This window comes from Parasteatoda tepidariorum, chromosome 7, assembly GCF_043381705.1.
Source record: "Parasteatoda tepidariorum isolate YZ-2023 chromosome 7, CAS_Ptep_4.0, whole genome shotgun sequence".
NCBI classification, from domain to species: Eukaryota; Metazoa; Arthropoda; class Arachnida; order Araneae; family Theridiidae; genus Parasteatoda; species Parasteatoda tepidariorum.
Window position 1 is genome coordinate 75,628,940 of NC_092210.1, and position 25,381 is coordinate 75,654,320.

The 25,381-nt window shown below is 29.6% G+C and overlaps 1 protein-coding gene across 4 annotated transcripts in view; it reads right to left on the minus strand.

Annotated features, from left to right (window-relative positions):
* Positions 1-25,381, minus strand: part of LOC107441786 (tyrosine-protein phosphatase 69D) — a 521,936-nt gene that overhangs the window by 70,025 nt on the left and 426,530 nt on the right. For 2 of the 4 annotated variants that reach the window (XM_071183655.1, XM_071183654.1), the window contains 5 exons: positions 22,607-22,649; positions 21,107-21,248; positions 14,315-14,415; positions 5,363-5,475; positions 4,196-4,286 (listed from right to left, as the gene is read on the minus strand). In XM_071183655.1, coding sequence (XP_071039756.1) covers positions 4,196-4,286; positions 5,363-5,475; positions 14,315-14,415; positions 21,107-21,248; positions 22,607-22,649 — 490 coding nt within the window. Of the gene's footprint in view, positions 1-4,195; positions 4,287-5,362; positions 5,476-14,314; positions 14,416-21,106; positions 21,249-22,600; positions 22,650-25,381 lie in introns of all 4 variants that reach the window. The other 2 variants (XM_043039328.2, XM_071183653.1) reach the window with 1 other exon arrangement.

Consider the following 25,381-nt stretch of genomic DNA (forward strand, 5'->3'; position numbering starts at 1 on the left):
AAAAATAATTCAAAGACAGAATTTGCATACTATTAATTTTGAGTGTGTAAGTACCCTCATTATGCAACTGTTATATTGTATATATATGACAAATCAAGATTGGTTTTGGAGTTTTTTTGTTTCGTTTGATTTTCATGACTGTATGTTAATGAATTTGTTACCTCATGTTATGGAGAGGTTTGTTTTCCTTTATGATGTTTCAGTTAAGTTATGATTTTTCTTGCTTAATAAAATTTATGATTAGTTAAAAGATGACTTTTTCATTATGCTTGCTGGGCATTTTCCACAACGCACTAAACTCTGCCAGCATTTATAACCAAACGTAAAGTTAAAACTTGAATTGAGGCTTTAAGAAGATTGTGTCAAAACCAGTTGGATTCCTAGTGATCTAGTATTTTATTTAAAAAAAATATTTCATAAATTTTTAAACTTTATTTTAAATTTATAATTTTAGAGCCTTTATAACCAAACATAAAGTTGACATTTGAATTCATCCTTTTTAAAAAAAAAAATTGTGTCAAAACCAGTCGGTTACTTTAGTGATCTGGTAGAGATGATTCAGTAATGCTTTAGTCAGTAAAGAATGCATCGATTGGATTAATGAATCCAACCGACTCACTAACATGACTTCTCGGGCGAAATTCTGTACATTTAGGTAATGAAAAGCTTTCATTTATGACAAACCCTTCAATGCTTCGTTTTACTATCCCTAATTTTCTTTATTGTATATATATATATTATTATTTACTAACGTGCTATCCAATCTGCTTGATAGGTTTCAAGAGTCTAGAAAATTTCCCAAAATCAAAGTTCGAAAATTACAGATATTTTCTTTAACCTCTTCCTTCTCGCTCCCGTGAAAATGACGTGGTGAGGTTTCGCCCTCTATTTCTCGCTCCCGTGAAATTGCCGGGTTGGAGTGTTCAGTAGTAACGCGGCAATAAGAATAAAACTAATTAATTTCTTTTACCCGAAAAACATTCTATTTCTCATTTTGCACTCCAGTAGCAGAACCAGGATATTTTTAAGGTAATTGTAGATAGTTAGTTTATTTCAAACTAGATATCAGCACTAATCAAATACGTGTATTTGTGATATGTGATATAGAAAATAGGCACTTTCATGACCGTTTTCTTGAAAATTAACCGATCGTTAAGGGGTTAAACATTATATTCCATGTTATATATACATCGAAATAAAGATTTTAATATATTCCCGCTCCCCGAATAGTTAGGAAAAAGCTCCTCTTGTTTATGTCCTCGATACCAACCTTAATCTAGTTTACTCGATAGATTAGAAGTGTCTTGTAAATTTGTCGAACCACCCAACCTTACAACGACAACAAATCAAAGCCTAAAAATGAAAGACATATTCTTCGGCTTTCCAAAATAAAGAAGAACGTAGAAAAGGGGAAAGAAAAGATAAAAGAACAAAAAAGTAAAAGACTTCACTCTTTAAGAAAATTAAGTGTCGATGTCTTCAGAGGCTAATTACGTACTCTTTGCAAAGTATTCACCCTCTTTTTTTTTGAGGGGGAGGGGGATTCTTTGTTATGTTTGCTCTTTGTCTATTGGGTGTGTGTGTTTTTTTTCTTCCTTCTCCTTTTTTCGTGGGTTGATGCTGGCTAGAGCGGATCACTGCAAGAGCATGAACACTTCGTTGGACAACGTTAGACGTCAAAACACATTGGTTTGTCGGGACTATCCATCAACTCTGAAGAGATCGGGATTAAAAACAGGAGAGTTTTTCTTTTTTTCCTCTTTTTTTCTTTCCTGCTAGAGGTTTTGTTGCAGTGACACTTGATGTATGTTCGTAAATTTCTTGCTTTTCGCCCAACGGCTCTCTTTTCATGTCAAAATGAAGCGAAGATAGAAGTTTCGAGTGAATAGGATTAGATGGCAAATAGTAAGCTCATTAAAAAAGGATAAGGGCTTTTGAATGTCGTATCATGAAATTCATAACGTCAATTACGTTAGTTTAATACTGATCTAATAATTTTACAGGTAGGGTTCAGGTCTTAATAATACTATCTGCGTGGCAGAAATATATATTTTATGCTACATTTATCAGGCTTCGTGAAAAATAAATTTAAAAGAATATATATTAATATTTTTAAAACTTTAAAAATACAGAGTTATTTTTTTTTTATTAAGTTGCGAAATATTAAAACCCTGTTAAAAAATTGCCACCGATCCAAAAGAACTGAAATTTCAACACTGTGCATCCAAAGTAAAGAAAATTTTTTAGGTGTGGTACAAAAAAAAGTTTGTAATCGCATCAATAGATGACACTTTAAATTTACAGGAACTAAGAATATTTTCAATGGGGGGAAAACAATAAGCAAACATCGATATTATTATCAGCTTTAAAATTACATCAGTTTCATTATACATGTTACCGTTAAAGTAAATAATGCAGTTATTTCATAGAATACGTAGTTATTCCATGAAATAACTGATCGTGTCCGTTAAAGTGTGTAATATGTTATTAATTCGACACTTTAACTAGTTATTCCATGAAATAACTAGATATTCTATAAATAAATTAATGAGAGACAGTTAAAGTGTAAAATAAACAATTTATCTAAAATGAAATAACTAGGTATTCTATAAATAAACTAATGATAGACAATTAAAATGAAAAAGAAGCAATTTATCTAATTTATGCAGCGTATAAATGGTATTTATGGAAACGTACCATAAAATCATTTGTTACAACAAGGATTACTTAAATGACACTTGGAATTACAAAAAGCATTATTTCTAAAAAAAAAGCATTTTTTTTTGACACACTGGGTTTTACAGGAACAGTTTTTAAATCCCTGACCAGTACCTAAACTTAAATTGTCGTGCGAGATATATGATATAGATTATTTTGCACTTTAACGGGCTGCAGATCGTTATTCTATGAAATAACTAGTTAAACCATGAAATACAAGAGAGTTTTACACTTTAACAGACACGATCAGTTATTTCATGGAATAACTAGGTATTCTATAAAATAACGAATTTCATACTTTAACGGTAGCATACATTATTAAAAAAAATACAAAATGATGTAGTTGGGAAACATCTTTGCAGAAATGTAATGAAATGAAAATACGTCTCCTAACTTCACTACAAATACAGGTGTGATTTTATATTTTTTCCCCTCTCCTAAAAAATTTCCCTTGGTTTGGAAGTAAGAACACTGTTGAAATTTCAGTTATTTGGGATCAGCGTTTCTCTGGTTACAGGGTTTTAATTGCAAAACTTTTTAAAGAAAATCACCCTGTTTATGAATTATATTTAAGAATTGTATGCCATTTTCTACTTTTTTATGCATTGTTTTCCAAGAGCATGGAATAATAAGTAAAATTTTAATCATGTGAAATAATGAACTAGATTGCTAACATCAAAAGTAATAACGAGAAAAACAAAGCTTCAGGTTTATAAAACTATAATCAGACCAACCGTTATCTATGCATCAGAGACGTGGACTTCAACCCAGAAACAAGAAAAAATGCTGATTACCTGGGAAAGAAATATTCTTAGAACTATTTTTGGACCTGTCAAAGAGGGTGATCTGTGGAGAAGGCGATAAAATTTTGAAATTGCAAGACTGTTTAAAGAAAAAGATATAATAAATTATTTAAAAGCAAAGAGAATTCAATGGGTAAGACACCTTGAGAGAATAGAGGAAAACAGAGGCACTAAGAAGATATTCAAGGGGCAGTGCCAGGGTCAAAGGAAAAGAGGAAGGCCGGTCAAAAGATGGTTTGATGACGAGGTGGAAAAATACTTTAAGGCTCTAAAAGTCCAAAACTGGAAGCAAAGAGCTAGAGACAGACGACTTTGGAGGAAAATTGCTAGTGAGGCCATGGTCCAACATGGACTGTAATGCCAGGGAGTTTGAAATAATGAACTAATAAAGGGAAATTGCTCTAGGAGTTGAGACTAGATACAGAAAAAAAATGTTCAGGACTAAAAAGCAACGTAAATATCTTTGGTTCTTTGTAATAAAATATTTTACTTAAAAATGAAAAAGAATATGTTGTTTGCATAATATCCTGTTACTAGCTAAGAGTATCAGTGGCAAAAAAAGAATAAACGAGTAGTCTGGGAAGGAAAAATGATATACCAATTGATACCCAATTGTTTCAATCAATAATAAGAAAAAAAAACGCAAAATTAGTTGTAATGAATAATATTCTTACATGCTTTAATTTCGTGATACCTATTCTTGCAAGCATTCTCACAACTATCAGAGGCTGTAGTTGTTCTATCTCTAAAAATATCCGGTAGAGCCTAAAAAATTAAAATAATTGTAAGCATTTTGAATAAGAATGGAGAAAGATTATAAAGTAACGGGTAAGTTTAAAAGTCGCTTGCCTCAAAGTTTAACGGTACGCAAAAGTATCAGTAAGTAAATTACCAGTAAGTAAATTACCAGAAGTAAAGTATCACATGCATTAGTTAACATTTCGAATTTTATTTTTAATAGCTAATTTTAGGGTCTACAACAAATTCTTGGAATGTTGTTCTGTGTTAAACCCAATCGTATTCATTTTGCCAGATTTTAGAAAAGAAAGAACTTAAGGTATAGTTCATAAATGATTCAAAAATGCGTTTCTGATTTTCAAATTTGAAATGCCATTTATTCCACACTCAACAGCAATATTTTTTGAGCTTTTGGTCGGTGAGAGCAAAAATTCTGTTTCAATTTCTCTCAGTTTTCTGCCATTCAAAACGAAAGAACCAACTAGCTGTTTTCTTGTCAGCTACTGATCTAGTTATACTGAAACGGTGAGTTAATCTTGTCACCGTTAACTTACATGGTACTTCAGAATATTTCTTGCGAAGCTCTTTAACATAAATGCGGAACAAAATAATACCCCAATCTCCTGGTAAAACAACATGCCACCGCTTTGAATTACAAGCAATTAACTACACCGATTGCAATAAATTCCATAATTTGCATTTTAATCTTCCTGGAGGAAATCAAAATTCAATACCTTTTTTGATGAATTATGGACCTTTAAACTATGGTGTTCACTACTTTAAAACCATCCTGTATTCTGAGACCATTCCTTGAGGGAACAATAAGAATAACGAGAAACTGTTCTATAAGCATGGACTTTTTTTCAATAAAAATAAATTATATTGAGTTTGTATTGAGCACTTTAAAAAAAATGTCAAAACTCATTTTTTTAAAGCGCCAGAGAGCACCAAGAAGTGCTCGAGTAGTTAGCTACATTGCTCGAGTAAAATACTGGAGTTGCTCGTTCCTTGTGACTATTACATCGTGACGATTAGATAAGCAGGATAATAAAATGGAAAAAGCTTTAAAAAAGTGAAAATTGGTGATTGATGGGCTAACTTACCTCAAACTCGGTCCGGAAAAGAAGATCTGTATCTAAATGCTTTTCTGCATAAGCAGCAGGAAGCTCTTCAGCAGCGATTGGTCCGAAATATGGAAGCTTGGACAAATGACTACCTATATTTTAAAGAAAAATATAGCAGTGGTTGAAGAAAGTGGTTCTGAAAAGTTCTTACAAAATGAAATGCATGAATACATAAAAAAGTGTAACGAAAATTAAATTATGGGCGAAATGTAAGGTATTTAAATAAATTTTATTATTAATATTAATAAAAGCAATATGCATCTATTAAAAAGGAAAAAAATGAATAAAAAACTATTAAAAATATTAGTTAACTATTAAATCGTTATAAAAGTATTAGTTAACTAAAAATATTATAAACTATTGAAAATATAAATACATAAACATTGCAGTCGTTTTCATGAAAAGGGCTAATTATACGATACACATTTGTAGCAACTGAATTTCCATAATTTAAGTTTGGCAATAGTAAGCACTTGTGCAAATAATGTAATATTTTGTGGAAAGATGGCGCCACTGGTTTTCTACAAAATATTAAGCCACATCATAATGGCCGAAATAAGTACAACTGATGTACTTAGTATGACAATGAATTAATTAACGCATGGAGTTCTTCGTATAAATATATATCTCTACCTCAATAAATAGAAATTAGACAAATGAAAGAAAAATATTTTTGTGTGACAGGAACTATAATATGCATTTTTTTTTTTACAATATATTGTTATTCAGCTAAACCATGCCGTGGTTGCTATTGTTCAACGATTAATACATCGAAATCCCAATATAAGAATATCCACACATTTTCTTTTTTTAAAAAAAAAAGTTTAATAGTAACTTTTACAGTATTTCACGAAAGAAACTAATTGATTCGATTACCTCAAATTTTAAAATTGGTAACGTAGCTCAAATGACGCTACTGACTGAAAAAAAAGAAGATATAAAACAATGTTTTTAAAATGCTCATTGTTTACTGCAACCACACCACGTGACGCAATCTAGGGGTTAAAATTAGCAGACACCCATGCAAATATTTTAAGTAAAATAGTCTAACGTGCTCAAAAAGTATTAATTTATAATTTTTCATTCACCAGCGCCATCTTTTAACGAACTTAGTGAATATTTTTGAATCTTAGTTAAAAAAAATAACTTTCTACTTCAACAAACTGCAACCGTTCATATCTATCAATAATGGTTGCTCAGATCACCAATAATTTTTGGGATAGAATACCATGAGAATAAATGAAAATGAGAAAAACAGGAATCTGATAAAAATATGATGTATATATGAATATCAATATATTCACATTTATGGAGGGTCTACAGTACTATTGTGGTAATTGCAGGTATATAGTCATTATTTCTATGTACAAAATTTATTTCGAAAACTTATGAGCCCCGATTAGTTTTTAAAAAATAAAAAAATAACTATAAATCATTGCATGTTTTTATTTTCATTCATCTAATTTTTCTTATCATACCATTTGTTCAAAATTTTTTCTCCTAAACTAAACATGAAGCGGCAGTAAAAATGTTCTTATTTCGAAATCAATGATTAAATTAAATGATTCCCAACGAAATGGAGGATAACGACATAGTGGAACAGTTTAATCACATTTGTTTTACAGCACGGGATAGACAGGGAGACCCAGTGATTTTCCTCCATTTAATGAGAACCCATTGAACTAACAGTCGTTTGAGGCGAAGGACTCCCGGGCAAAGAAAAGAAATGGCGGAGGCAAACTGCGATTAATCCCACGAAACCCTTTCCAACTAATCCTTTATTTTTTTCCCACCCTCCTCTTAACTTTCAGAGCTGCTCCTCCCACTTAAATCGCTTAGCTCCTTTAATTCTTTTCTATAATGAAATACTTGAAGAAGAATGGATGGACTAAAGCTTCTAAGTTAAGAGACTTCAATTATGGCGATAAAAATGAAGTTCTTACAAATGAACGTGCTAAGTGTTTTAATACAATCTCATCCTCCTTTGGCATTTCTTTTAATCGAATATGAAAGAAACTGACTTGGGATGGTGATGCAAGTAAGTATGTGCTCTTAATTACTGCTCGATTGTTACGATGCATGAGAACCGAACGGCTTTATAAATAATTATTTGCAGCTGTTCTTGTGCGTACGTAAAGTTTGAGATCTTGATTGTTCAAATGCACTCTTAATGAAACATTTATTAAAGGTAACTATGCATAATTTTCGCATATTAATTAATGCTGATTAGTTGTAAGATGTTTCTGTTTTATTTTAGGGACTGAGATAAAACAAAGACATCGCCATCGAAGTAGTCGGTGCATATTTTTAAAAATTGTTATCAATTGCTCTTATTGTAAAGTTGATCTGGAAAGTGCTTGTTTATTAATTGGAGATCAGATAAGTCTGATTTAATATTCAGGATGGATTGGTAATAAAGTGAAATGTTAGTTTATTATGCAGAAAGGACGATAGTCAACTGATCAACTTTGATGCACAATGGCAGTTAAAAAAAAATTCCGTTTTATGGTACAGGGCACAAAAAAGCGAAACACCCATTGAATAATTTTTGATCTAATGATCAGATTTTCAAGTTCCAGTACTCATTCTTAATGGTTTGAGGGAGTATAACAATATGCTTAAATATGCTAATTAGTTAGTGCAGAATATATTTTAAGTTAAATTTAAACACGTAAACGTACTTTATCTGAATAGACATACCTTTTTTTCAACGGATTAAGATTTCTGACTCCAAAAATGTAGGAAATGGCTGCAATCTTGGAAATATGATTAGTTTGATCAAGAGACTAGTCTAAAGTTTGGACCCCTAAATTTTAATTTTTGGGAATTTAGCCATTTTTTAAGCTAACTCGAGAATTTTTTAAGCCTATCGGAATTTGCTTATGACAAATTTTGCTCATGCATATCAATTAAAAGTACTAGGCTGCTCCATTTTAATAACAGATAAATGATTACCGGCCGCGAAGCTATCCGAAAATTACTGCGAAAGCAGTTTGGAGCTTAGAAAGCTATAGTGAGCAGGATCAGCTCATAATATCAGTTCATAATATTATTGTCTTTTTCTAAAAAATGCACATTAATTACTTGAACCAGTTGTTGTGAATTCTTTCCATTAAAGTTTGATAATTATTAATTATGTTAGGACAAAGTGATAGTTTTTCACACGATATTTATGCTTGCTATTGGTTACTATTAATAATTTCCGATTATTGTTAATAATAGCAGGATAATCGCACTTACCCCTTGTTCCAAACAATCTATAAGTGTGCATTATTATAATCCTTATCCAAAAGAGGAAAGTATTGGAATGGAAATTCTTTCCTCATAGGAAAACTTCAGTGTAGAGAATAATGATCAAATGCGAGTATATATCTAACAATGGTTCTTCACTTTAAAAAGTTCATGAAAGTAGAAAATACTTGCAGTGGTAATTTTAATAAGAACAAACATTTGTGTAAGCTATAACGGGCAAGTGTGTACCAGACAATATGTCTTAACTTTGAAAATGTATTAGAGCAGGAAGTATCAAGTAGGTGTATACAATGTAATCTATTATATTTTCCACAGTTTTAATACTTATTAACAATAACTCGTCAATTTGATAAATTCTCATAAAAATGAATTATTTTAACTGTCACATTTTAGTAATTTAGAAGACCCCATATTAGGTAATCATTTAGAAGTGATCGATTAATTACATTGATCCATAACTTAGGTATGAAAGTAACAATGGATTAAGAGGATTTATTCTATTTCATGTACAGCATAGGGAAATAATTGAATAAATCTCTGGGGATCTTAACGTAAAAGTTCATTTACTACTAAAGTAAAAAAAAAGAACAAAGAAAAAAAAAACCCATGCTATAATTATAATTTTTTTTCTTTCTTTTTCATTTAACAGCTGCTAACAAATGTTACAGGTTATGTTAAACTTAATAATCATATTCTGTGAACTATATATTTTCTTAGATAGATAGTATTATTTTAAGGGAAACCACTGGTCTTTATATTACCATTTCCATCTTTTTTTTTTAAAACAGCAGTGTTGTATAAACCTGCCAAACTAAGTTCTAGAACATTTCAGATCTTTAAACTTTATGTCAATAATATGGAGATTAATGAATAAAATTGTGCGTGGAAAAAGTATGGAAGCAAAAAAATCAGCATCAAAAGCTGCAAGAATATCATCGTTCATATAACAAAAAGTTCAGCTTCAACACTAGTTTAAGTGCTAGAATACCAAAATCCCTATAAAAAAGTTTAGCTTTAACATGGGTATATATGCAAAAATACCAAATTTTATTTCAATTGAAAATAGTACGCTAGTTATAGGCGCGAAAATCTTTTATTTTAAGAAAGGGTTTGTTTATACTCAAGAACGGGGCTGATAATGTTTGGAATGAAAACTAACCAATAAAGTTGCACGGTAAAAGCGTCCTAAAAATTTGAGATTGAAAAATTTTAAAGCTGTTCATGAAAACAGCAGAGGATTTACGAGCTAAATCGTATTTTGTTTATAGCATTAAAAGAAACTATTCGTTTTGCAATAAAATAACCAGTGATCTTAACGTAACGATCCAATTACGGTGAAAGAAAAAAAGATCCACAAATCATAATTACAGACTTTGCTTTCCATCTGATTTAACAACTAACAGACGTGGCAGATTTTTATTTTCTATCAAGCAAATCACTTTTGATTTTTCTTTGGACCGTTAATCGAATTCTCTTTCATCAAATTCGAAAAACTAAAAAAAAAAAAAGTCAGGTACTTTCCTACATTTTTATCAAACTAGTTCGTTTTTGTTTACTCTTCATATCAAGTACCATTCTCCTAGTCCACTTAAAGTCGTTAAAGGGGACACATGAGATTTCTAAAGTTTTCAAAATCACCTTTTTTTCTTCTGTTTCTATAATTACGTTAGCTCACACTCTAAATGGAGGTGATTTTTACGAAACAGCCGGTAAGATTATTTCAGTAGCGAGAATCCGGTATAAATAAGAATAAACGCCGTGTGTTTATATCCGGCTCATTAATATAATTAATAGTACCATCCACCAACGAAGCGTTAAAATAAAAACAACATTTTTACGGCTAATTACCATCGATTTTAACGTACTTGGCGATTGGCATTCGAAAGAATTTGAAGATGCCTCGTACATCTTTTATTATCTATTTTTTCCCCCATTTCTTTTTTTGTGTTCTGCCTTCACCTTCATGATTGTTTTCCGAGTGTTATCGCTGGTTGATGATGATTGCCATCTTAATTGCTTAAGAAAAAGAAGATTTCGCTACTAAAGCGCCATCTGGAAGACACCGAATGAAAAATGATCCAGTTTACTTCTAAAAATGATTGTTTCATATCTAAAAATAAATCTTTTGGCCATCTTCCAGTTTTTTAAGCCTAAAGCGTGTTATATTATCTATCTTTTAGATTTTTCCCAATGGTGTTTGTATTTTACGAACCAGTAATAAAAATGATTTTAATGCAGCTCTAAAACACCTACACTTAAATATTTCATTTCTCCAAAGTTAAATGAATCATATATATATATAATGAAAGAAACTGACTTGGGATGGTGNAAACTCATAATATAATTTAAAATAATCACAAAATAATTAAGTCCTAATTAAATAATCCTAAATAAAATTTATTCATAATAAAAATAATCATAAAAAAATTCAATCAGTATGAAATGATCATGAAAATAATTCAATCACAATAAAGTAATCATGAAAATAATTCAATCACAATAAAGTAATCATAAAAATAATTCATTTATATTAAAACAATCATAAAAATGATTCAATCATAATAGAAGAATCATAAAAACAAATTATCATAGTGAAATGATTAAAAAAAATCCAATCATTATCCAATTTGAAAAAAAAATTCAATCATAATAAAAGAATCATAAAAACAATTAATCATAGTGAAGTAATTTTTAAAAAAAATCCAAAAATTATCCAATTTAAAAAAAAAAATCAATCATAATAAAAATAATTCAATCATAATAAAAATAATTTGCAAAATAATTCAGTCATAATAGAATAATTAGAAAAATAATTAAATCATAATAAAAATAATCAGAAAATTATTTCCTAAAAACCTGAGTAAATTATAATTTCTGACTGCCCTTCAACCAGGACATATTACTCAAACAAATTAAGAACAGAAACATCGATTTTATTAAGAATGAACTAAATCACATCACTCAACCGCAGTCAAGCATTTAGCCTCATTTTTCAGTGCTCTCTTTTTTAATGGCTACGCAATTTTGACCCCGGTCAGATGACGAGGACTGCACCTCCGTTGGTACCTCTTTCTTTACAGTTCCCCACCACATCCAATGGGAAAACTTCCCAATGCGGTATGCATGCCGGTTGTTTATTCATCTTCCAGAATCAAACTCATAACCCCCGACACTCAAAAACCTCTTAATATATATTTGCAGAATATTTGTAAAAGTGAAGTAAAAAAAGTATACGCAATCGAAGTCACTGAAAATATATATAGTGAAGTAAGGAAAAAAAGAGCACTATCGAAACCAGATGAATTACTATTAACCCTTTCCTTCTCGCTCCATCAAAATGACGGGGTGAAGTTTCGTCCTCTATTTCTAGTACCCGTGATATCTTCGGGCTGGAGAGTTCAAAAGTAAAGTGCTGAAAATAATTAAACAATCTTTTTCTTATGCCCGGAATAATTTTTATTTCTCAATCTTAAAAACTGAAGTGTTTTTTAAGAAAACATTGCAACAAATTATTTTTGAAAAAAAAAAAAGAAAAAAACATGTTTCCTTTTAACTCATTACTCGACGTTTAAATTATTATTTTAAATTAACTTAGCTTTCCTTATATTTAATTTTTTAGTGATAAAAAAATATTTGAAAAGTAAAAATTTAACCAGTCACAATTACCAAGTTTTGTATTTATTTTAAAAAAAAGAAAGGGAAAAAATAACAGGATAACAATTTTTTATAAAAAAAATAAGGAACAGTATTTTTTTTTGGAACAGTATACATATACTACATTACTTTTGAAACGGCAAACAGTGAACTAAAAGAATAATTTGCCCCATTTTAGAGTAATAAAAGCAAAAAATGATTGAAATATACTATTCTTATCACTTTGTTTTGAACAGAAAGTTTTAACATTTTGCAGAATAATTTCATTAATGCTGAACAATTTATATTAGTTTCAAATAAATATCTGAAAATTTTTTTTAGTACTATTGCATTAAAAAAAATAACGAGTATATAATTAAAATTTATAATCGAGTTAAAGATTGCCTTAAATATTTTTAAAGTAGATTTTCAGTGATCTCTAAATTAAAATGTAATTAATATGCCGCTTAACACTTTAATACAAAAGCAATTTTACTTTTTGTTTTACAAGAATGGCGACTGATGCGTTGTTTGGTTGCATAAGTTTCAAAGTTGCGTTAAAATAAAAGTTGAGAGGTTTAGGTACTTTTCGTGAGGATTATATACTTATACATAGAGGTGATAATAGTTAGTTGCACTAGGGGGCCGCCCCCAGCTCGCTACGCTCGCCAACCCCCAGAACTGCTTCGCAGTTCCATTGCACATTGCTTCGCAATCTTATAAAAACATTGTAACAAATTTAAATTTTAAAATAAAAATGCCAGATATTGAAATCAATTACTTAATGAAATTTATACACTTCTCTGCCCCCTTCACAATTTGATTATCTTTTCTTTATGTAGCTGAGAAATTTGGAGCTGTAGCAGAGAATATATCTCAATAAGAAATGCTTTCCCGTTTAGAATTCCGCCATTCATTTCTCTGACGTCTGCCAGAGATATTTCGACGCCTGATAGCAGGCATTTCATTTAGGTAGCAGGCACTAAATAAGTAAAAATAGAACTAAATAACTAAGATATCGTTTTAAATCTCAAATCAAAATAATTGTAGAAAGTTTGTTTTGATTTGAATATTCGCACGTTTGTTTTGGTTTGAATATTCGCACGATGCCATTGCCATTCTATTGTAACGAAACAAAAAATTTATCGTGAAACTAAAAATTTATCAAAGGAACTAAAGATATTGAATTCTTTTTTAAAGAAATTCAGTTCCGTTTTTTTTTTTCCACTCTTATTTTTGTTTATCAATCTATTAATTCAGAAATGCTTTAAATCAAACGATGCTTACGGAAACAATGCTTATGCGAACCACCCGAAAAATGATTTGCTGAATTCTCATTGGTTGAAACTAAATTATTAATTTTATTAATTAATTAAAGGAAATTTTCATAATTTAAGACCTTATTGCACATCTACATAACAATACCTTTAAAACGACACCTTATTTGTGTAATTCTGTTGCGTAGTTTGGGAGTTTTTAGCGAGACAAAATATTGCTAGGCTATTAATATATAGATTTAGAAAATATTTTGTTGTTGTTAATTTAACTCCCATTTAATTCTTTGTTTAAAATTACTACTGAGCTGTATATTTTAAATCCTCTCAATACATTTTTGCCGTATATCTTTTAGAGAAATTGCCATAATTCCAAATAATATGCATTTGAAATAATTCTTACAAGTTTTAATTAATAAGTTCGGAAGACCTAATCCTAGAACAATTCTGTACTTACTCTTCGTGCTGTTTGCCTATGCATAAAAGCGCAATTGATGCTTAGATATTATTGAAAAGGAGTTATTAATCTGGGTTTTATTGAAATTCTCGTCGGCAAGGACCTTTAAAAGGAATGCGTGTCGTTCCATTTAAATGAAAATCACCATCAGAGCGACAGGAACCGTGGATTTGGCATTGCGGAAGTTACCTTCTCGGAGATAATTATATGCCTAGATGAGTGTTATTTGGCGAACTTGGAGCGAATTCGATCAAACTTAGAACAGGGCCACTTGGGCTCTGTAAGGGTTGTTGGTTTGTAAAATAAATTGATTACCTCTTGGCAGATGGGTGCTGCGGTGAACAGTCCTTCTCAGAAGAGCTGTCAGTCCCAGGTGTTCACCTTCCTCACCGTCATACGGGCAACTGTTACGACGCCTGCAATAAATGGGGAAGTTGGATTTGAGTTTTCTTGGCAAGACAAAAGACTTTAAATATACTTTGCGTCGAATATTGAAGAGTATTTTCTGAAAAATCTTTGGTCTCTCTTATCCTTTATGTAAAGAGTTAGAATTAGCTTCCATTAAAATACGGTTGATTTCCATTTAAATATGAAAATGGTTGATACAACATCGACATTCGAACAGTGGAAATATTGAAGGTAGTTTAAATTTGGAATTAATTACGTTACATTACAGTTTGCTTGTTTTAATTGTTATATTGAACAATCGATGAACAATAGCACACTTCAAACGCTTCTTTTAGATGGTGTAAAACTATTGAATTTTCGTATCGGTGAGGTATCTCGTATATTGTTGCATCTATTTTTTGTGCGTTGCTATAAGTGTTGCATTCTCGTTTTTTCACACCAGATAATGAAACCAAAACTGTGATAGGTTTTTGAACAAATTCTTTCGAAAATGTGATTTTATGTCAGTTGCACAATGTCATCCCTCTATTTCATGCACAGAGCTCAAAAAGTAAACGGACTGCCCTAAATAACTTTTGATCTAATGATCGGATTATATTTCCACGTTCTAGGACTCAATGATTTTAGGGGTTTCCCCTATATGCTAATTAATTAGTGCAAACGATATTTTAAGTTACGAAATGAGACACAAAAATGTACTTTCTCTGAAAAAAATATCTTTTTCTCGACGAATTGGGATTTCTGACCCCCAAAATATAGGAGGTAGCCGCAATGTGGTATCTGTGTGCACACAATTCTAAAATTTATTCCATTCAAAAGGAACTTTTAGTAAATATTTATTATTTTTCATTATTTTATTTAATAATGGTCAAAATTTTTTTGAATAGTATACAACTTTACAAAAGTTCACAATTTCAAAGAATGTAATTTGACAAAACAAATAACAAAATTTGAAAGAAATCGGTCCAAACACTCCTGAGAAATCAAATTTTAACAAGTCGTCGAATTTCAGGATCCGATCATTAGACCAAAAGTTATTTAGAGTGGTTCGTTTATTTTTTTAAGTACTTCCCTTTGATAAAAAATTTCAATTAATTAAAAAATGCGTGAAACTAAATGACCTGTTTATAAACAAAATATCTTGACTGTACTATTGCTATTAAATAATAAAAAAAGGTAATAGAAAAAGATTTCTGCTGCTTCGCATAAAACCTATCTGACGTACGCCTGGCTTCATATTAACAGTCTATGATTTTTCATTATTGACGATATTTCATTTATGATTTTTCATTATTATTCAGAGTTAGATCCAACTCTGTATAATAGTGTATGTTATAGACTAAATAAGGAAAAGCGTGGAATAGATAAAGTTGCATCAAAAAACCATTTTTTGAATAAACATGAATTTTGTATAATCATTTTGCTCTATAGAGGAGCATTAAATCAGTTGGAAGCATCGAATTTAGAAACACATAAATGGGTATGTAATTCAAATAATAAATTCAGGAGTTAACTTTGATCAGTCTTAGAATATCTTAGATCAGTTTTAGAAATAAATAACCGTGTCTTGTAATTTAGATAAAATAGGGTTAAAAAATGTTAAATTAAATGGGATTTAAAAGCAGAAGTTCTCGAAACAATTCTTAATTACTGAATTCTTCGGAAAAAAATTGCATGTGCACTTTTTCAGTGTAATTTTTCTATTTAAAATTTAGTAATTCTTTATTTCAATTATATTTAATGTCGCAACACTGCTAGTCCTAATTATAATCAATTGTTAAAGGAAAATAAACTAGCAATGTCACATTCATCATTTATTAAAAATGTTATGATGCATGCCATTTAAAATTAAAAATTCTTACTTGACTAAGATACCCACTTCATTATAGAATAATCCACTTTTTCAACTATAGCTTATCGAAACCAATTGTATTTCTCTAAATGAAGTAGACTGTTTATTTTTTGATAAAATTATAAATTTTGGGGTTGGTTAGGTTGTATACAGGGTATTCCCTAAAGACCACCTTTAATGTGTATTATTAGAATTTCCCTAAAAAATTAAAATTAAGAAGTACGCACAGTGGGACGAAAATGGATATTTAATGATATCAAAATCTTACAAACAGTAGGGGAAGGGACTGTAAAGCACACCAAAACTTGTTTAATTGTAAAAGGAACCACAAAGAGTTGAAAAACGATTATTGCAAATACACCCAGGTTTAGCCTCAAGATGATTTAAATTTTGAAATCGGGTATACTTTCTATGAGTAAACATGCCTTTAATATTTTTGCTCCCTGACTAATCTTTAAATATGTAGTAGCAATCTGGAGTAAATAATAAAATTATAATAAAATACCATCTTCCGAACAATGTTTACTTTAGGAAAGTGGAAGAAAGTCCTAATACTTTTTATAACGCTGCCTATTTCGTGAATTTCCTGAAATTGAAAAAAAAAAAAAATTCTTTACCGATTTACAAAATTAATTTGCAAATGAATTCAAAAATAATTTCCTAGAAAGCATAATCTCAATTAATAATTTATATTTTAGAATTCATTTTTATTATGATAATTTTTCTTTTAAATTTAAAAAAAAAACGATGTTTCTTTAAACATTTTTAAAGGTGCCTGGACATGCTTTAAAACATTTAAAAAATGCATTTATTTATTTTTTGTTTTACAGCACTGCATGCAAAAAGTACACAAGTACAAAAGTACACTGTATGCAAAAGTTCTACAGTGAGAAAAAAGTGTGGGCAAAACTACCAGAATATGTTAAAATGTACCGTATTTCTGGCTCAGTGGGAAAATATATCACGTACTTATTAAATAGGCTAGGGGATGCCAAACTTTTTTTGATCATCGACCTCTACACAATTTTTCGAAATATCCATCAACCCCCATAAAAGTAATTTTCTGTTAATTAAAATAAAACTCTATTAGATACTGTGTTTGTACATTTATTTTATGATTTTGAACATTTAATAAAGTAATAGTACATAGTGTAACAATAGTTTTATGAAAAATATATTAATGTTGAAATATAAATACCCTAATATTTATGAAATAATAAGTAATTATAAGCAAGTATAAATAATAAGTAAAGTAACTACGGATTCATTGCTTCTTAATCAATGACATGGGCGTACCTGGTGTTTTTTTTGTAAGGTTCGTTATATTGGGTTCAAAATTGGTCAATTTTAATCTTAAATCCCCTCGAAACTCCACATTTAATTTATTTCTGTTCTTAGTTAAGATTGAATTTACGTGACTGAAACCGGTTTCAACCATATAGGAACTTGGAAATGGTATCATAAATGGCTGAGCTATTTCGTAAAGTTTTACATATTTTTGCATTATATTTATATTTGTCCACAATTTGCTTATTGTTAAATTTTTAAAAAGCGTCTTTGCTTCAAATCCCCATAATAATTCAGCAAGCTCATCTTGCTGGTTGATGACTACGTTTTCAATTTGAGCAGAAAATGTCACGATAATCCAATCAGGGAGGTCAATGTTTTCCAAATCAACAAAACGCAGTTTAAAATCGTCGCTCAATTTTTAAAGACCTGTATATATTTCCAAGTCTTCTTCTAACCAAGTCTTCTAATTGTCACATATCTGAAAAATACTGATAATCCTTTGACCAATCGACCCTTCCGGTTCGGATCGACCCCCAATCGACCCCCTGGCTCAGATCGATCCCCGCTTATGTTAAATAGACCCCTGGGGGTCTGTATAGACCACTTTGGCAACCTCTGAAATAGGCCCATCGTAACATTAAAATTTGTTTCTCCGTGTGAGAAAATCTAATCCTTTGACCAAAAGTTATTCAGTATTATTCTTCCTTCCTTTATTTATTTTTTTGTCTGGAGAAAGCAAACTTTCGAACATTTAGATATTAAGGAGCGTTTTAAACTCTAATATGGTTTAAGTTGCCAATATTATGATTCAATATTGATTATAATACATCGTTCTCATTGATGTATCGTAGTAATATTAACAGCTTTCCTGGGAATGCAAATTAATGAAAGTTGTAGTTACGGTTTCAAAATTATTAGCACTTGAACCCTTTTTATTGTGCTTAATAAATAATTTGAATTTGATTGAACTAAATTAGAATTGGTTTAAGTTTGAATCAGTGCATTTTTTAAAATAATATAAACTAATTAGTCAAAAATACTCGTTGCAATTTGTTTTTAAATGAGTTTAAAACTAGATGAATTCATTTTGTTAATGGGCATCAAACACATCCACATTTTAAAGTAAAATGTACTTAGCTTTGCAAATGCGTAAGCATAAATTCATTTCAAGCAAACTAAAATCCATCTCTGCAATAAGATAATTTTTACTCCTATTCTTTCTGCAAACAATTAGTTACAATTTGCATACCATTCTAGTTAAATAAATGCAAATACGTTAGTTTATATTTCTATTTATCCAGCAATAAATTTTGAAATACATTCGGTAAGTTTTGCATTTTTTCTTAAAAGAGAAAACTTTTAACATAAATTTCAGTTGATAAAACCCAAATTGTTAAGTAACAATGCATAGAATTATCAACTTAGTTTATTGTAGAAAAGCTGCTTTAAAAATTTTTTTAAACAATTTTATATTCATGATATAGTATAATATTTCAAATCATACATTCTATAGTATTTACTTATGCAAGCTCAACATAACTTCAACACTTTTGAATAATGCATGAGCCCTACAATTTATGAATAATTCAGAAGTGTCATTTATAATATAAAATGCCAGAAGCATAAAGTAGGAAAACGCTGATAAACGCGAATTTCTTTAGGAAAGAATTGGATTAAATCTTTTTCATTTTCTTCTTTTTACTTCTGTCTAACTTTAAATAGTAGAACGAAATGGTAGCTGGGAAGTTTGAAAAGTTAAATTCTTTTCATCTCCGAACTTAATTTTATTTAATCTGGTGACATTTTGCCAAGCTGAGCTTTTTATTTTATTAAAGTTCATTAAAAAGTTTGCAAACCATGTATTTATAAACTAAAGATATGACACTTTACTGCTATTTAGTTTTTAAGTATCATTTATACATACAAATATATTTGGCAATAAGATATAATGATGAAACTAAGGGAAGTCTGACTAACTACACTAAAAAAAACAGTTTGGTTAAAACTACTGGAATAAGATAAGTTTAAAGTGTTTCTGGCTCTATGGGGAAAGCCAAAAAAAAAAAAAAAGGAACTGTGATTTTTACTAAAACACTTTGGTAAAATGAACAGTAAAATATTGTTTCATAATCTGTGACAAAATTTAGGAAATGCGTTAAAGTTCATTAATTTTACTATGGCACCTTAGAGCATGACATAAAAACCATTTATTCAATTAACCATTTATTATAGTTTCTAACAAATCAAAATTCAATTCGATATTTTTTTCCCCTGAGAAATCAAAATTCGAAAATTTGATTTCTCAGGAACTATTCGACCAATTTCACTCAAATTTTGTATTCTGCCAAATAAAATTATATCCTTAAAAATAAGTTAAAAATTGCATACCTTACAATTCCAAATAAAATAACAAAATATTGATAAAAACTTATATTAAGTAAAATAATAAAAATTATAAATATTTATTAAAAGTTATTATTTGCATGGAGTTATATTTAAATAAAGAATTTCATAGTTGTGAGCAAAGTTTTTCAATTCGCTTAAGAATTTTTCGATATATGGTGTAATATGAAAAAAGTAAAATTAACAATAAGGGGTCCAAACTTTGGACCGCTCACCAAACTATTGGGACCATATTTCCCAGATTGCTGCTACCGGATATTTTGGGAGTCAGAAATTCGAATCAGTCGAAAAAAGGTATGTTTATTCATGGAGTAACTTTTTGTGTCTGATTTTGCAACTTAAAATATCGTCTTCACTAATTAATTAACATATTTGAGGTAACCCTCTTGAACCAATAAGATTGAGTCCCAGAACGTGAAGATCCGATCATTAGATCAAAAGTTATTCAGAGTGGTTTGTTTTTTATTTTGCACACTTTACGCATAAATATATTGAGCATTAAGAAAAATAACGACTATGAATTACCTAACTAATTGCATAAATTGTATATGAAAGAAAAAGTAATAAAATAATTTTCTCTGCAGTAGAAAGAAAGGCATTGTGTTGGTTATTTTCCAACTAACAAAGATATTTAAATTCTTTTCCATAGCCTTCTTTGTTGCATTTCTTATTCAATGCATTAACAGTTTGTTAAAAATTTCAAAACAAAATTATTTCGTAGGACAAATTTTTATCAATGTTTTATCAAAATTGCTAAAATTTTTTGACCCCCATTGGGGTCGGGACCCATAGTTCAAGAAGCTTTGGTTTAGATCAATGATTTAACAAAAACAAAAACACTGTTGACTTATATCAATTTTTTTTTCTCCTTCTTTTTATATAAAAATTAACTGATTCATATTGCGATTTTAGTCATGATTTAGAATAGAACGAAATAAAATGTTACCTAACGAGACATATGACGAGTATGAGAACATATTTTTTATAAAAATTAACTGATTCAAATTGCGATTTTAGTTATGATTTAGAATGGAACAAAATAAAATGCTGCCTAATGAGACATGACGAGTATGTGAACATATTTTTTATAAAAATTAACTGATTCAAATTTCGATTTTGGTTATGATTTAGAATGGAACAAAATAAAATGTTACCTAATGAGACATATGACGAGTATGAGAACAATGACGACGAGGATTGTTCCACAAATAACGCCAAATAGGAATGTCATGGGGCTGTCAGTGGGTCGAACAGGAGGAGCCGTACCCGCACTCGACCCCGACGACGATAGGGAGCCTGCGAAGAAAAAAGTTTTTTTTTTATTGCTCTTCATGTTTTTTTTTTACATACAGAAAAATATATTCAAAATGTGCACAGTTTTCTTTTTTGCACTATAATAATCCAAGAGCATCAGACTTTCGTCGTAGTATAAAAACTTAAAACTTTTCTGTGCAAGTACACTAAGTTTTCAAATATGAATTTTAAATAGTGCTTGATGTGGTGACAGCTAGCAAGTAGTAAAGATTTATAAATTGCAATTCTACTTAAGCCATTTTGTAAATTTCGAATTTTATAAATGTTACTTTGGCAACTATACGTATAAAGAAGCTTATCAGGTATCCGGACAGTTTTCACGTTGGAAACCACCTGCCGGACAATTTTGAAATATTATAAATTCTAATTGTGCTTGCGTCATTTTATAAAATAAAGAATTGCTAACACGAATAACATTTAGATGTTGCAAAATAAGGTTATTTCAATTACATTTTATAGTATTTTAAAAGCGTCTGGCTTGTGGTTTCCAGCAAACCAACAATCCAGCTACTTAAAAAAACATTTTAAAATAGTTGCCCGAATAGTACTTGCGTTTTTCATTCTTAGAAGGCAATTAAGTTTTACTGCGTTCCGACTGAAAATTTTGATAAATGTGATTCATGAGGTTTTGAAACTAAATAGCACATTTATAACCATTAATTAATAGCACGTTTACTAATTTATAACCTTTACTAAATAGTAACATTAATAACAATATTACAACATTATAACAATAAAACAATATCATAATAACAGCATTATCACACTATAACAATATTAGTAACATTAATAACAATAATAGTAACATTAATAATCAGCATTTCATGCCGGATGGTATAGCATAATACCGTACATTGCTTTTTGTACAGAAACATGGAAATAGATGATCAAAATATAAAGGAATTATCATTTTGGACAACGAAGCAATTCCTTTATAAATTAAATTTTGCTAAATAATAATAACAAAAAAAATTGCTTTTATTAAAATTTATTACGCCAAAATGTATCCATTTTATTTGCATGATCTGATAAAAATTGGAAAGATTATTTTGAATCATCCTGCAGATTTTAATGCTAAACAAGGCAAGATTTTATCCCATTTTCTTTGCACTAAGAAATTTTAATTCAGTTAATGCCTCGATAGAAATAATTACTCTGAAAATCTTTCAAAACATTACATTATGCAATGAGGCATAATTATTCAGCTTTTCGTTGCATATAAATGAATAGGTTCGATATTCATTTAATTAATTAGCAGCCCATTCATATAGGGATATTAGCCTAACTAATTCATGGATGCAGTGAAATGTATAGTAGGTGAAAAGGATACTAACACTTACTAGTCTGCGCAGGTTTAAAATATTCGCTCTGCTTCGCTAGAATCTGAAAAAGAAAATTAGTCATTAATTAATATTCTTAAACTGTTTAATTGGGAATCTTTCAGGAAGAATTATTAAAAGACGAGACTTAAATATTCATATCGTTAATGGTAAGAAACAAATTAGTTCAATGTACGCATGTAAATTAATTAGCACATGTAAATCAAATATATATAATACTGTTGAAACTTATTGAGCATTGAATATTAAGACAAGTGTTAACTGAAGCACTATTTTCAGTAATATACTTGGAATGCTCAAAAAATTTACATTTTGTACTTATTTAGCTACTTTTAGATAACAAAAAGAATTAAAATAAAGGGAGATTAGCGATTAACGAAGTAAGTTATGAAAAATAATAATAAGNGATCGAAATATATATATAAAGCTTGTTTATTTTAATTTAAAAAATAATAGTTAATTGCAATCACTAACCATCCTCACTAAAACAACAATAAGTATAGCGAATATTCTTTTAAGACGAGTTAGTTATTAGAAACAACAACAGCAAGCTTTTAAGGTATGTTTATTCAGAGAAAGTACGTTTTTTGTGTCTGCTTTTATAACTTAAAATATCGTCTGCCTAATTAATTAGTTTTAATTTTTAATTACTTCTGTTCTAGTTTCCGAATTTGTACGACGTTTCGGTAAACAAACGGTTAAACTTAGAAGTGTTAATCAAGTACTTCTAACTGTTAATTAATTTTGAAATCAAGCAAAAATATTAATTTTTTTCCGAAATTTTTTTTGTCGAGTACTGAATTTTGGACAACTAAGTGTGTGGGTTAGCAGGAATCGAAAAAAATGGTCTCAATAGTTTAATCATGAGATTGATTGAAAGTTCAGACCCCTTAATGTTTTACCATATTTCATTGTATCTTATGACCTACAAGTGTCCCCAGAAGCCTTATTACGGACTATTATAAAAATCCTTTATTTTAAGTTAATTCTATGTAATAAATTTGCAATAATTTATTTACTGATTAGTTTACTAATGGTTGAAGAAAATTGGACTATAATGTACATAAATGTTTTCCTCAAGAAAATTATGTAATTTTAAATGACAAGATAGTTCTGATAGTGTTTTAGTTTTTTCTTTTTTTAAGTCCTTTTTTGAAATTTTATTACTTAAACTCCATTTTAGTCAAGTTTTGCGCTTTATTTCGAAGAAGAGCCATATTAATTATAATCATTTCATATATAACCATATTAATAAAATCAATTCATATTTAATCATTTATCAATAAAATAATTTGATGTTAATACATAACCCTCCTTAAAATCCATATTACTTGACATTTTTTCGTTTTCTCTTTTGACCACCGATTCTTTTTTCGATCAATTACAAGCTTTTATTGATACTTAAGTGTGAAAAAAGTTCCAACGGAATACCAAAAGAAATTGTTTCTTTTTACAAAGTAAGAAACATTTAAATTTTCAAATTCTTTTCAAAAATATTAAATAGCAAGATAATCGCGTTAAATATTTTAAATAAATATTCAATCAGCATACGAAATTCAAACTTTTTTAAAATATAAATCTTTATTAGATAATATATAATTAAGCCTTATATAAAAGAAGTTGATAGCTTTCCGAATAACTTTCCGCAATTATTTCAAAGCACCTCAATGTCAATGAAAATATGTCCTGCATTTAACCCAAGAAAGATACTTTGATGACAATACATAACCTTCATCAAAATTCAAGTTATCTTCCATGGCAAACAACTTCCTTTCTCTTGACCCTATTTCTGCCCACCGATTTCATCGAGAACGTGATCTTCTCCAATATTTTCAAAATTTTATTGATCATCGGAACACTCCAAATGTAAACAAACTTGCAGAGAATGTACGGAAATTTGCATATTTAAATGAGCACTTACACCCCATTAAAGGAAAACTTTAAGTGAAAATCAACTTCAGCCTGTCAAAAACTTTAATCAATAAGACGGAGAAGTATAAAACAGCGTCTTAAACGACGATCTCTCTTTACAATTTAAAGATTAATGGCTGCCTCTTTCCCGAACTATCAAACGCACTTGAAGGATGGTTTTCCCTTCAGCCGTTTGAGTGTGTCATTTTGAAGCTCTGCAAATAAAAATGATGGAACGATCACCTCCAATTAGCTACGTATGGATTGACGGAAGCTGACTTCACAGGGATTATTATTTTACTTCGTCTTCATATCGAACAGGAGTAGTATTCATTTATTACGTGGTACGATTTAACGATCAGATAAATAAGAAGAAAAAAAAATGAGAACAAAATTAAATAAGTCTCTAACGGAGTGAATGTCTCATATTTAACAAAGAAATACGTTTTGACACATGGAAGAGTTTTTTTTTTTTGCATCTTCTGTTCCAGTTTCATTGTCTAAAACTTCAGTTTTTTCAGTTATCGTTACGAAAGTGAAGTATTTATTTTTAAGTGCATATTTTTAAACCATGATTTGACAGACATAAAGTAATAAAAGCAGTTTATTTGGATTAAATCGTTATTTTCATTGGTGCTAAATTGAAGGAATGTGTTACTTGAATTTCGCGGAAGGTGCACACAGTTTATGAAATACGCAAATACGTTACAGCAGATGGTATTTCAATTACGAAATCAGATACAATAAATTACTTTCTTTGAATAAAATTTTTTTTTCATTGATAGATTAGGTTTTTTTGAATATTCAAATATAAAGGTTAGTCGTATTTGGGGAAAAAACTCTGGTAAAATTATTGTACTATAT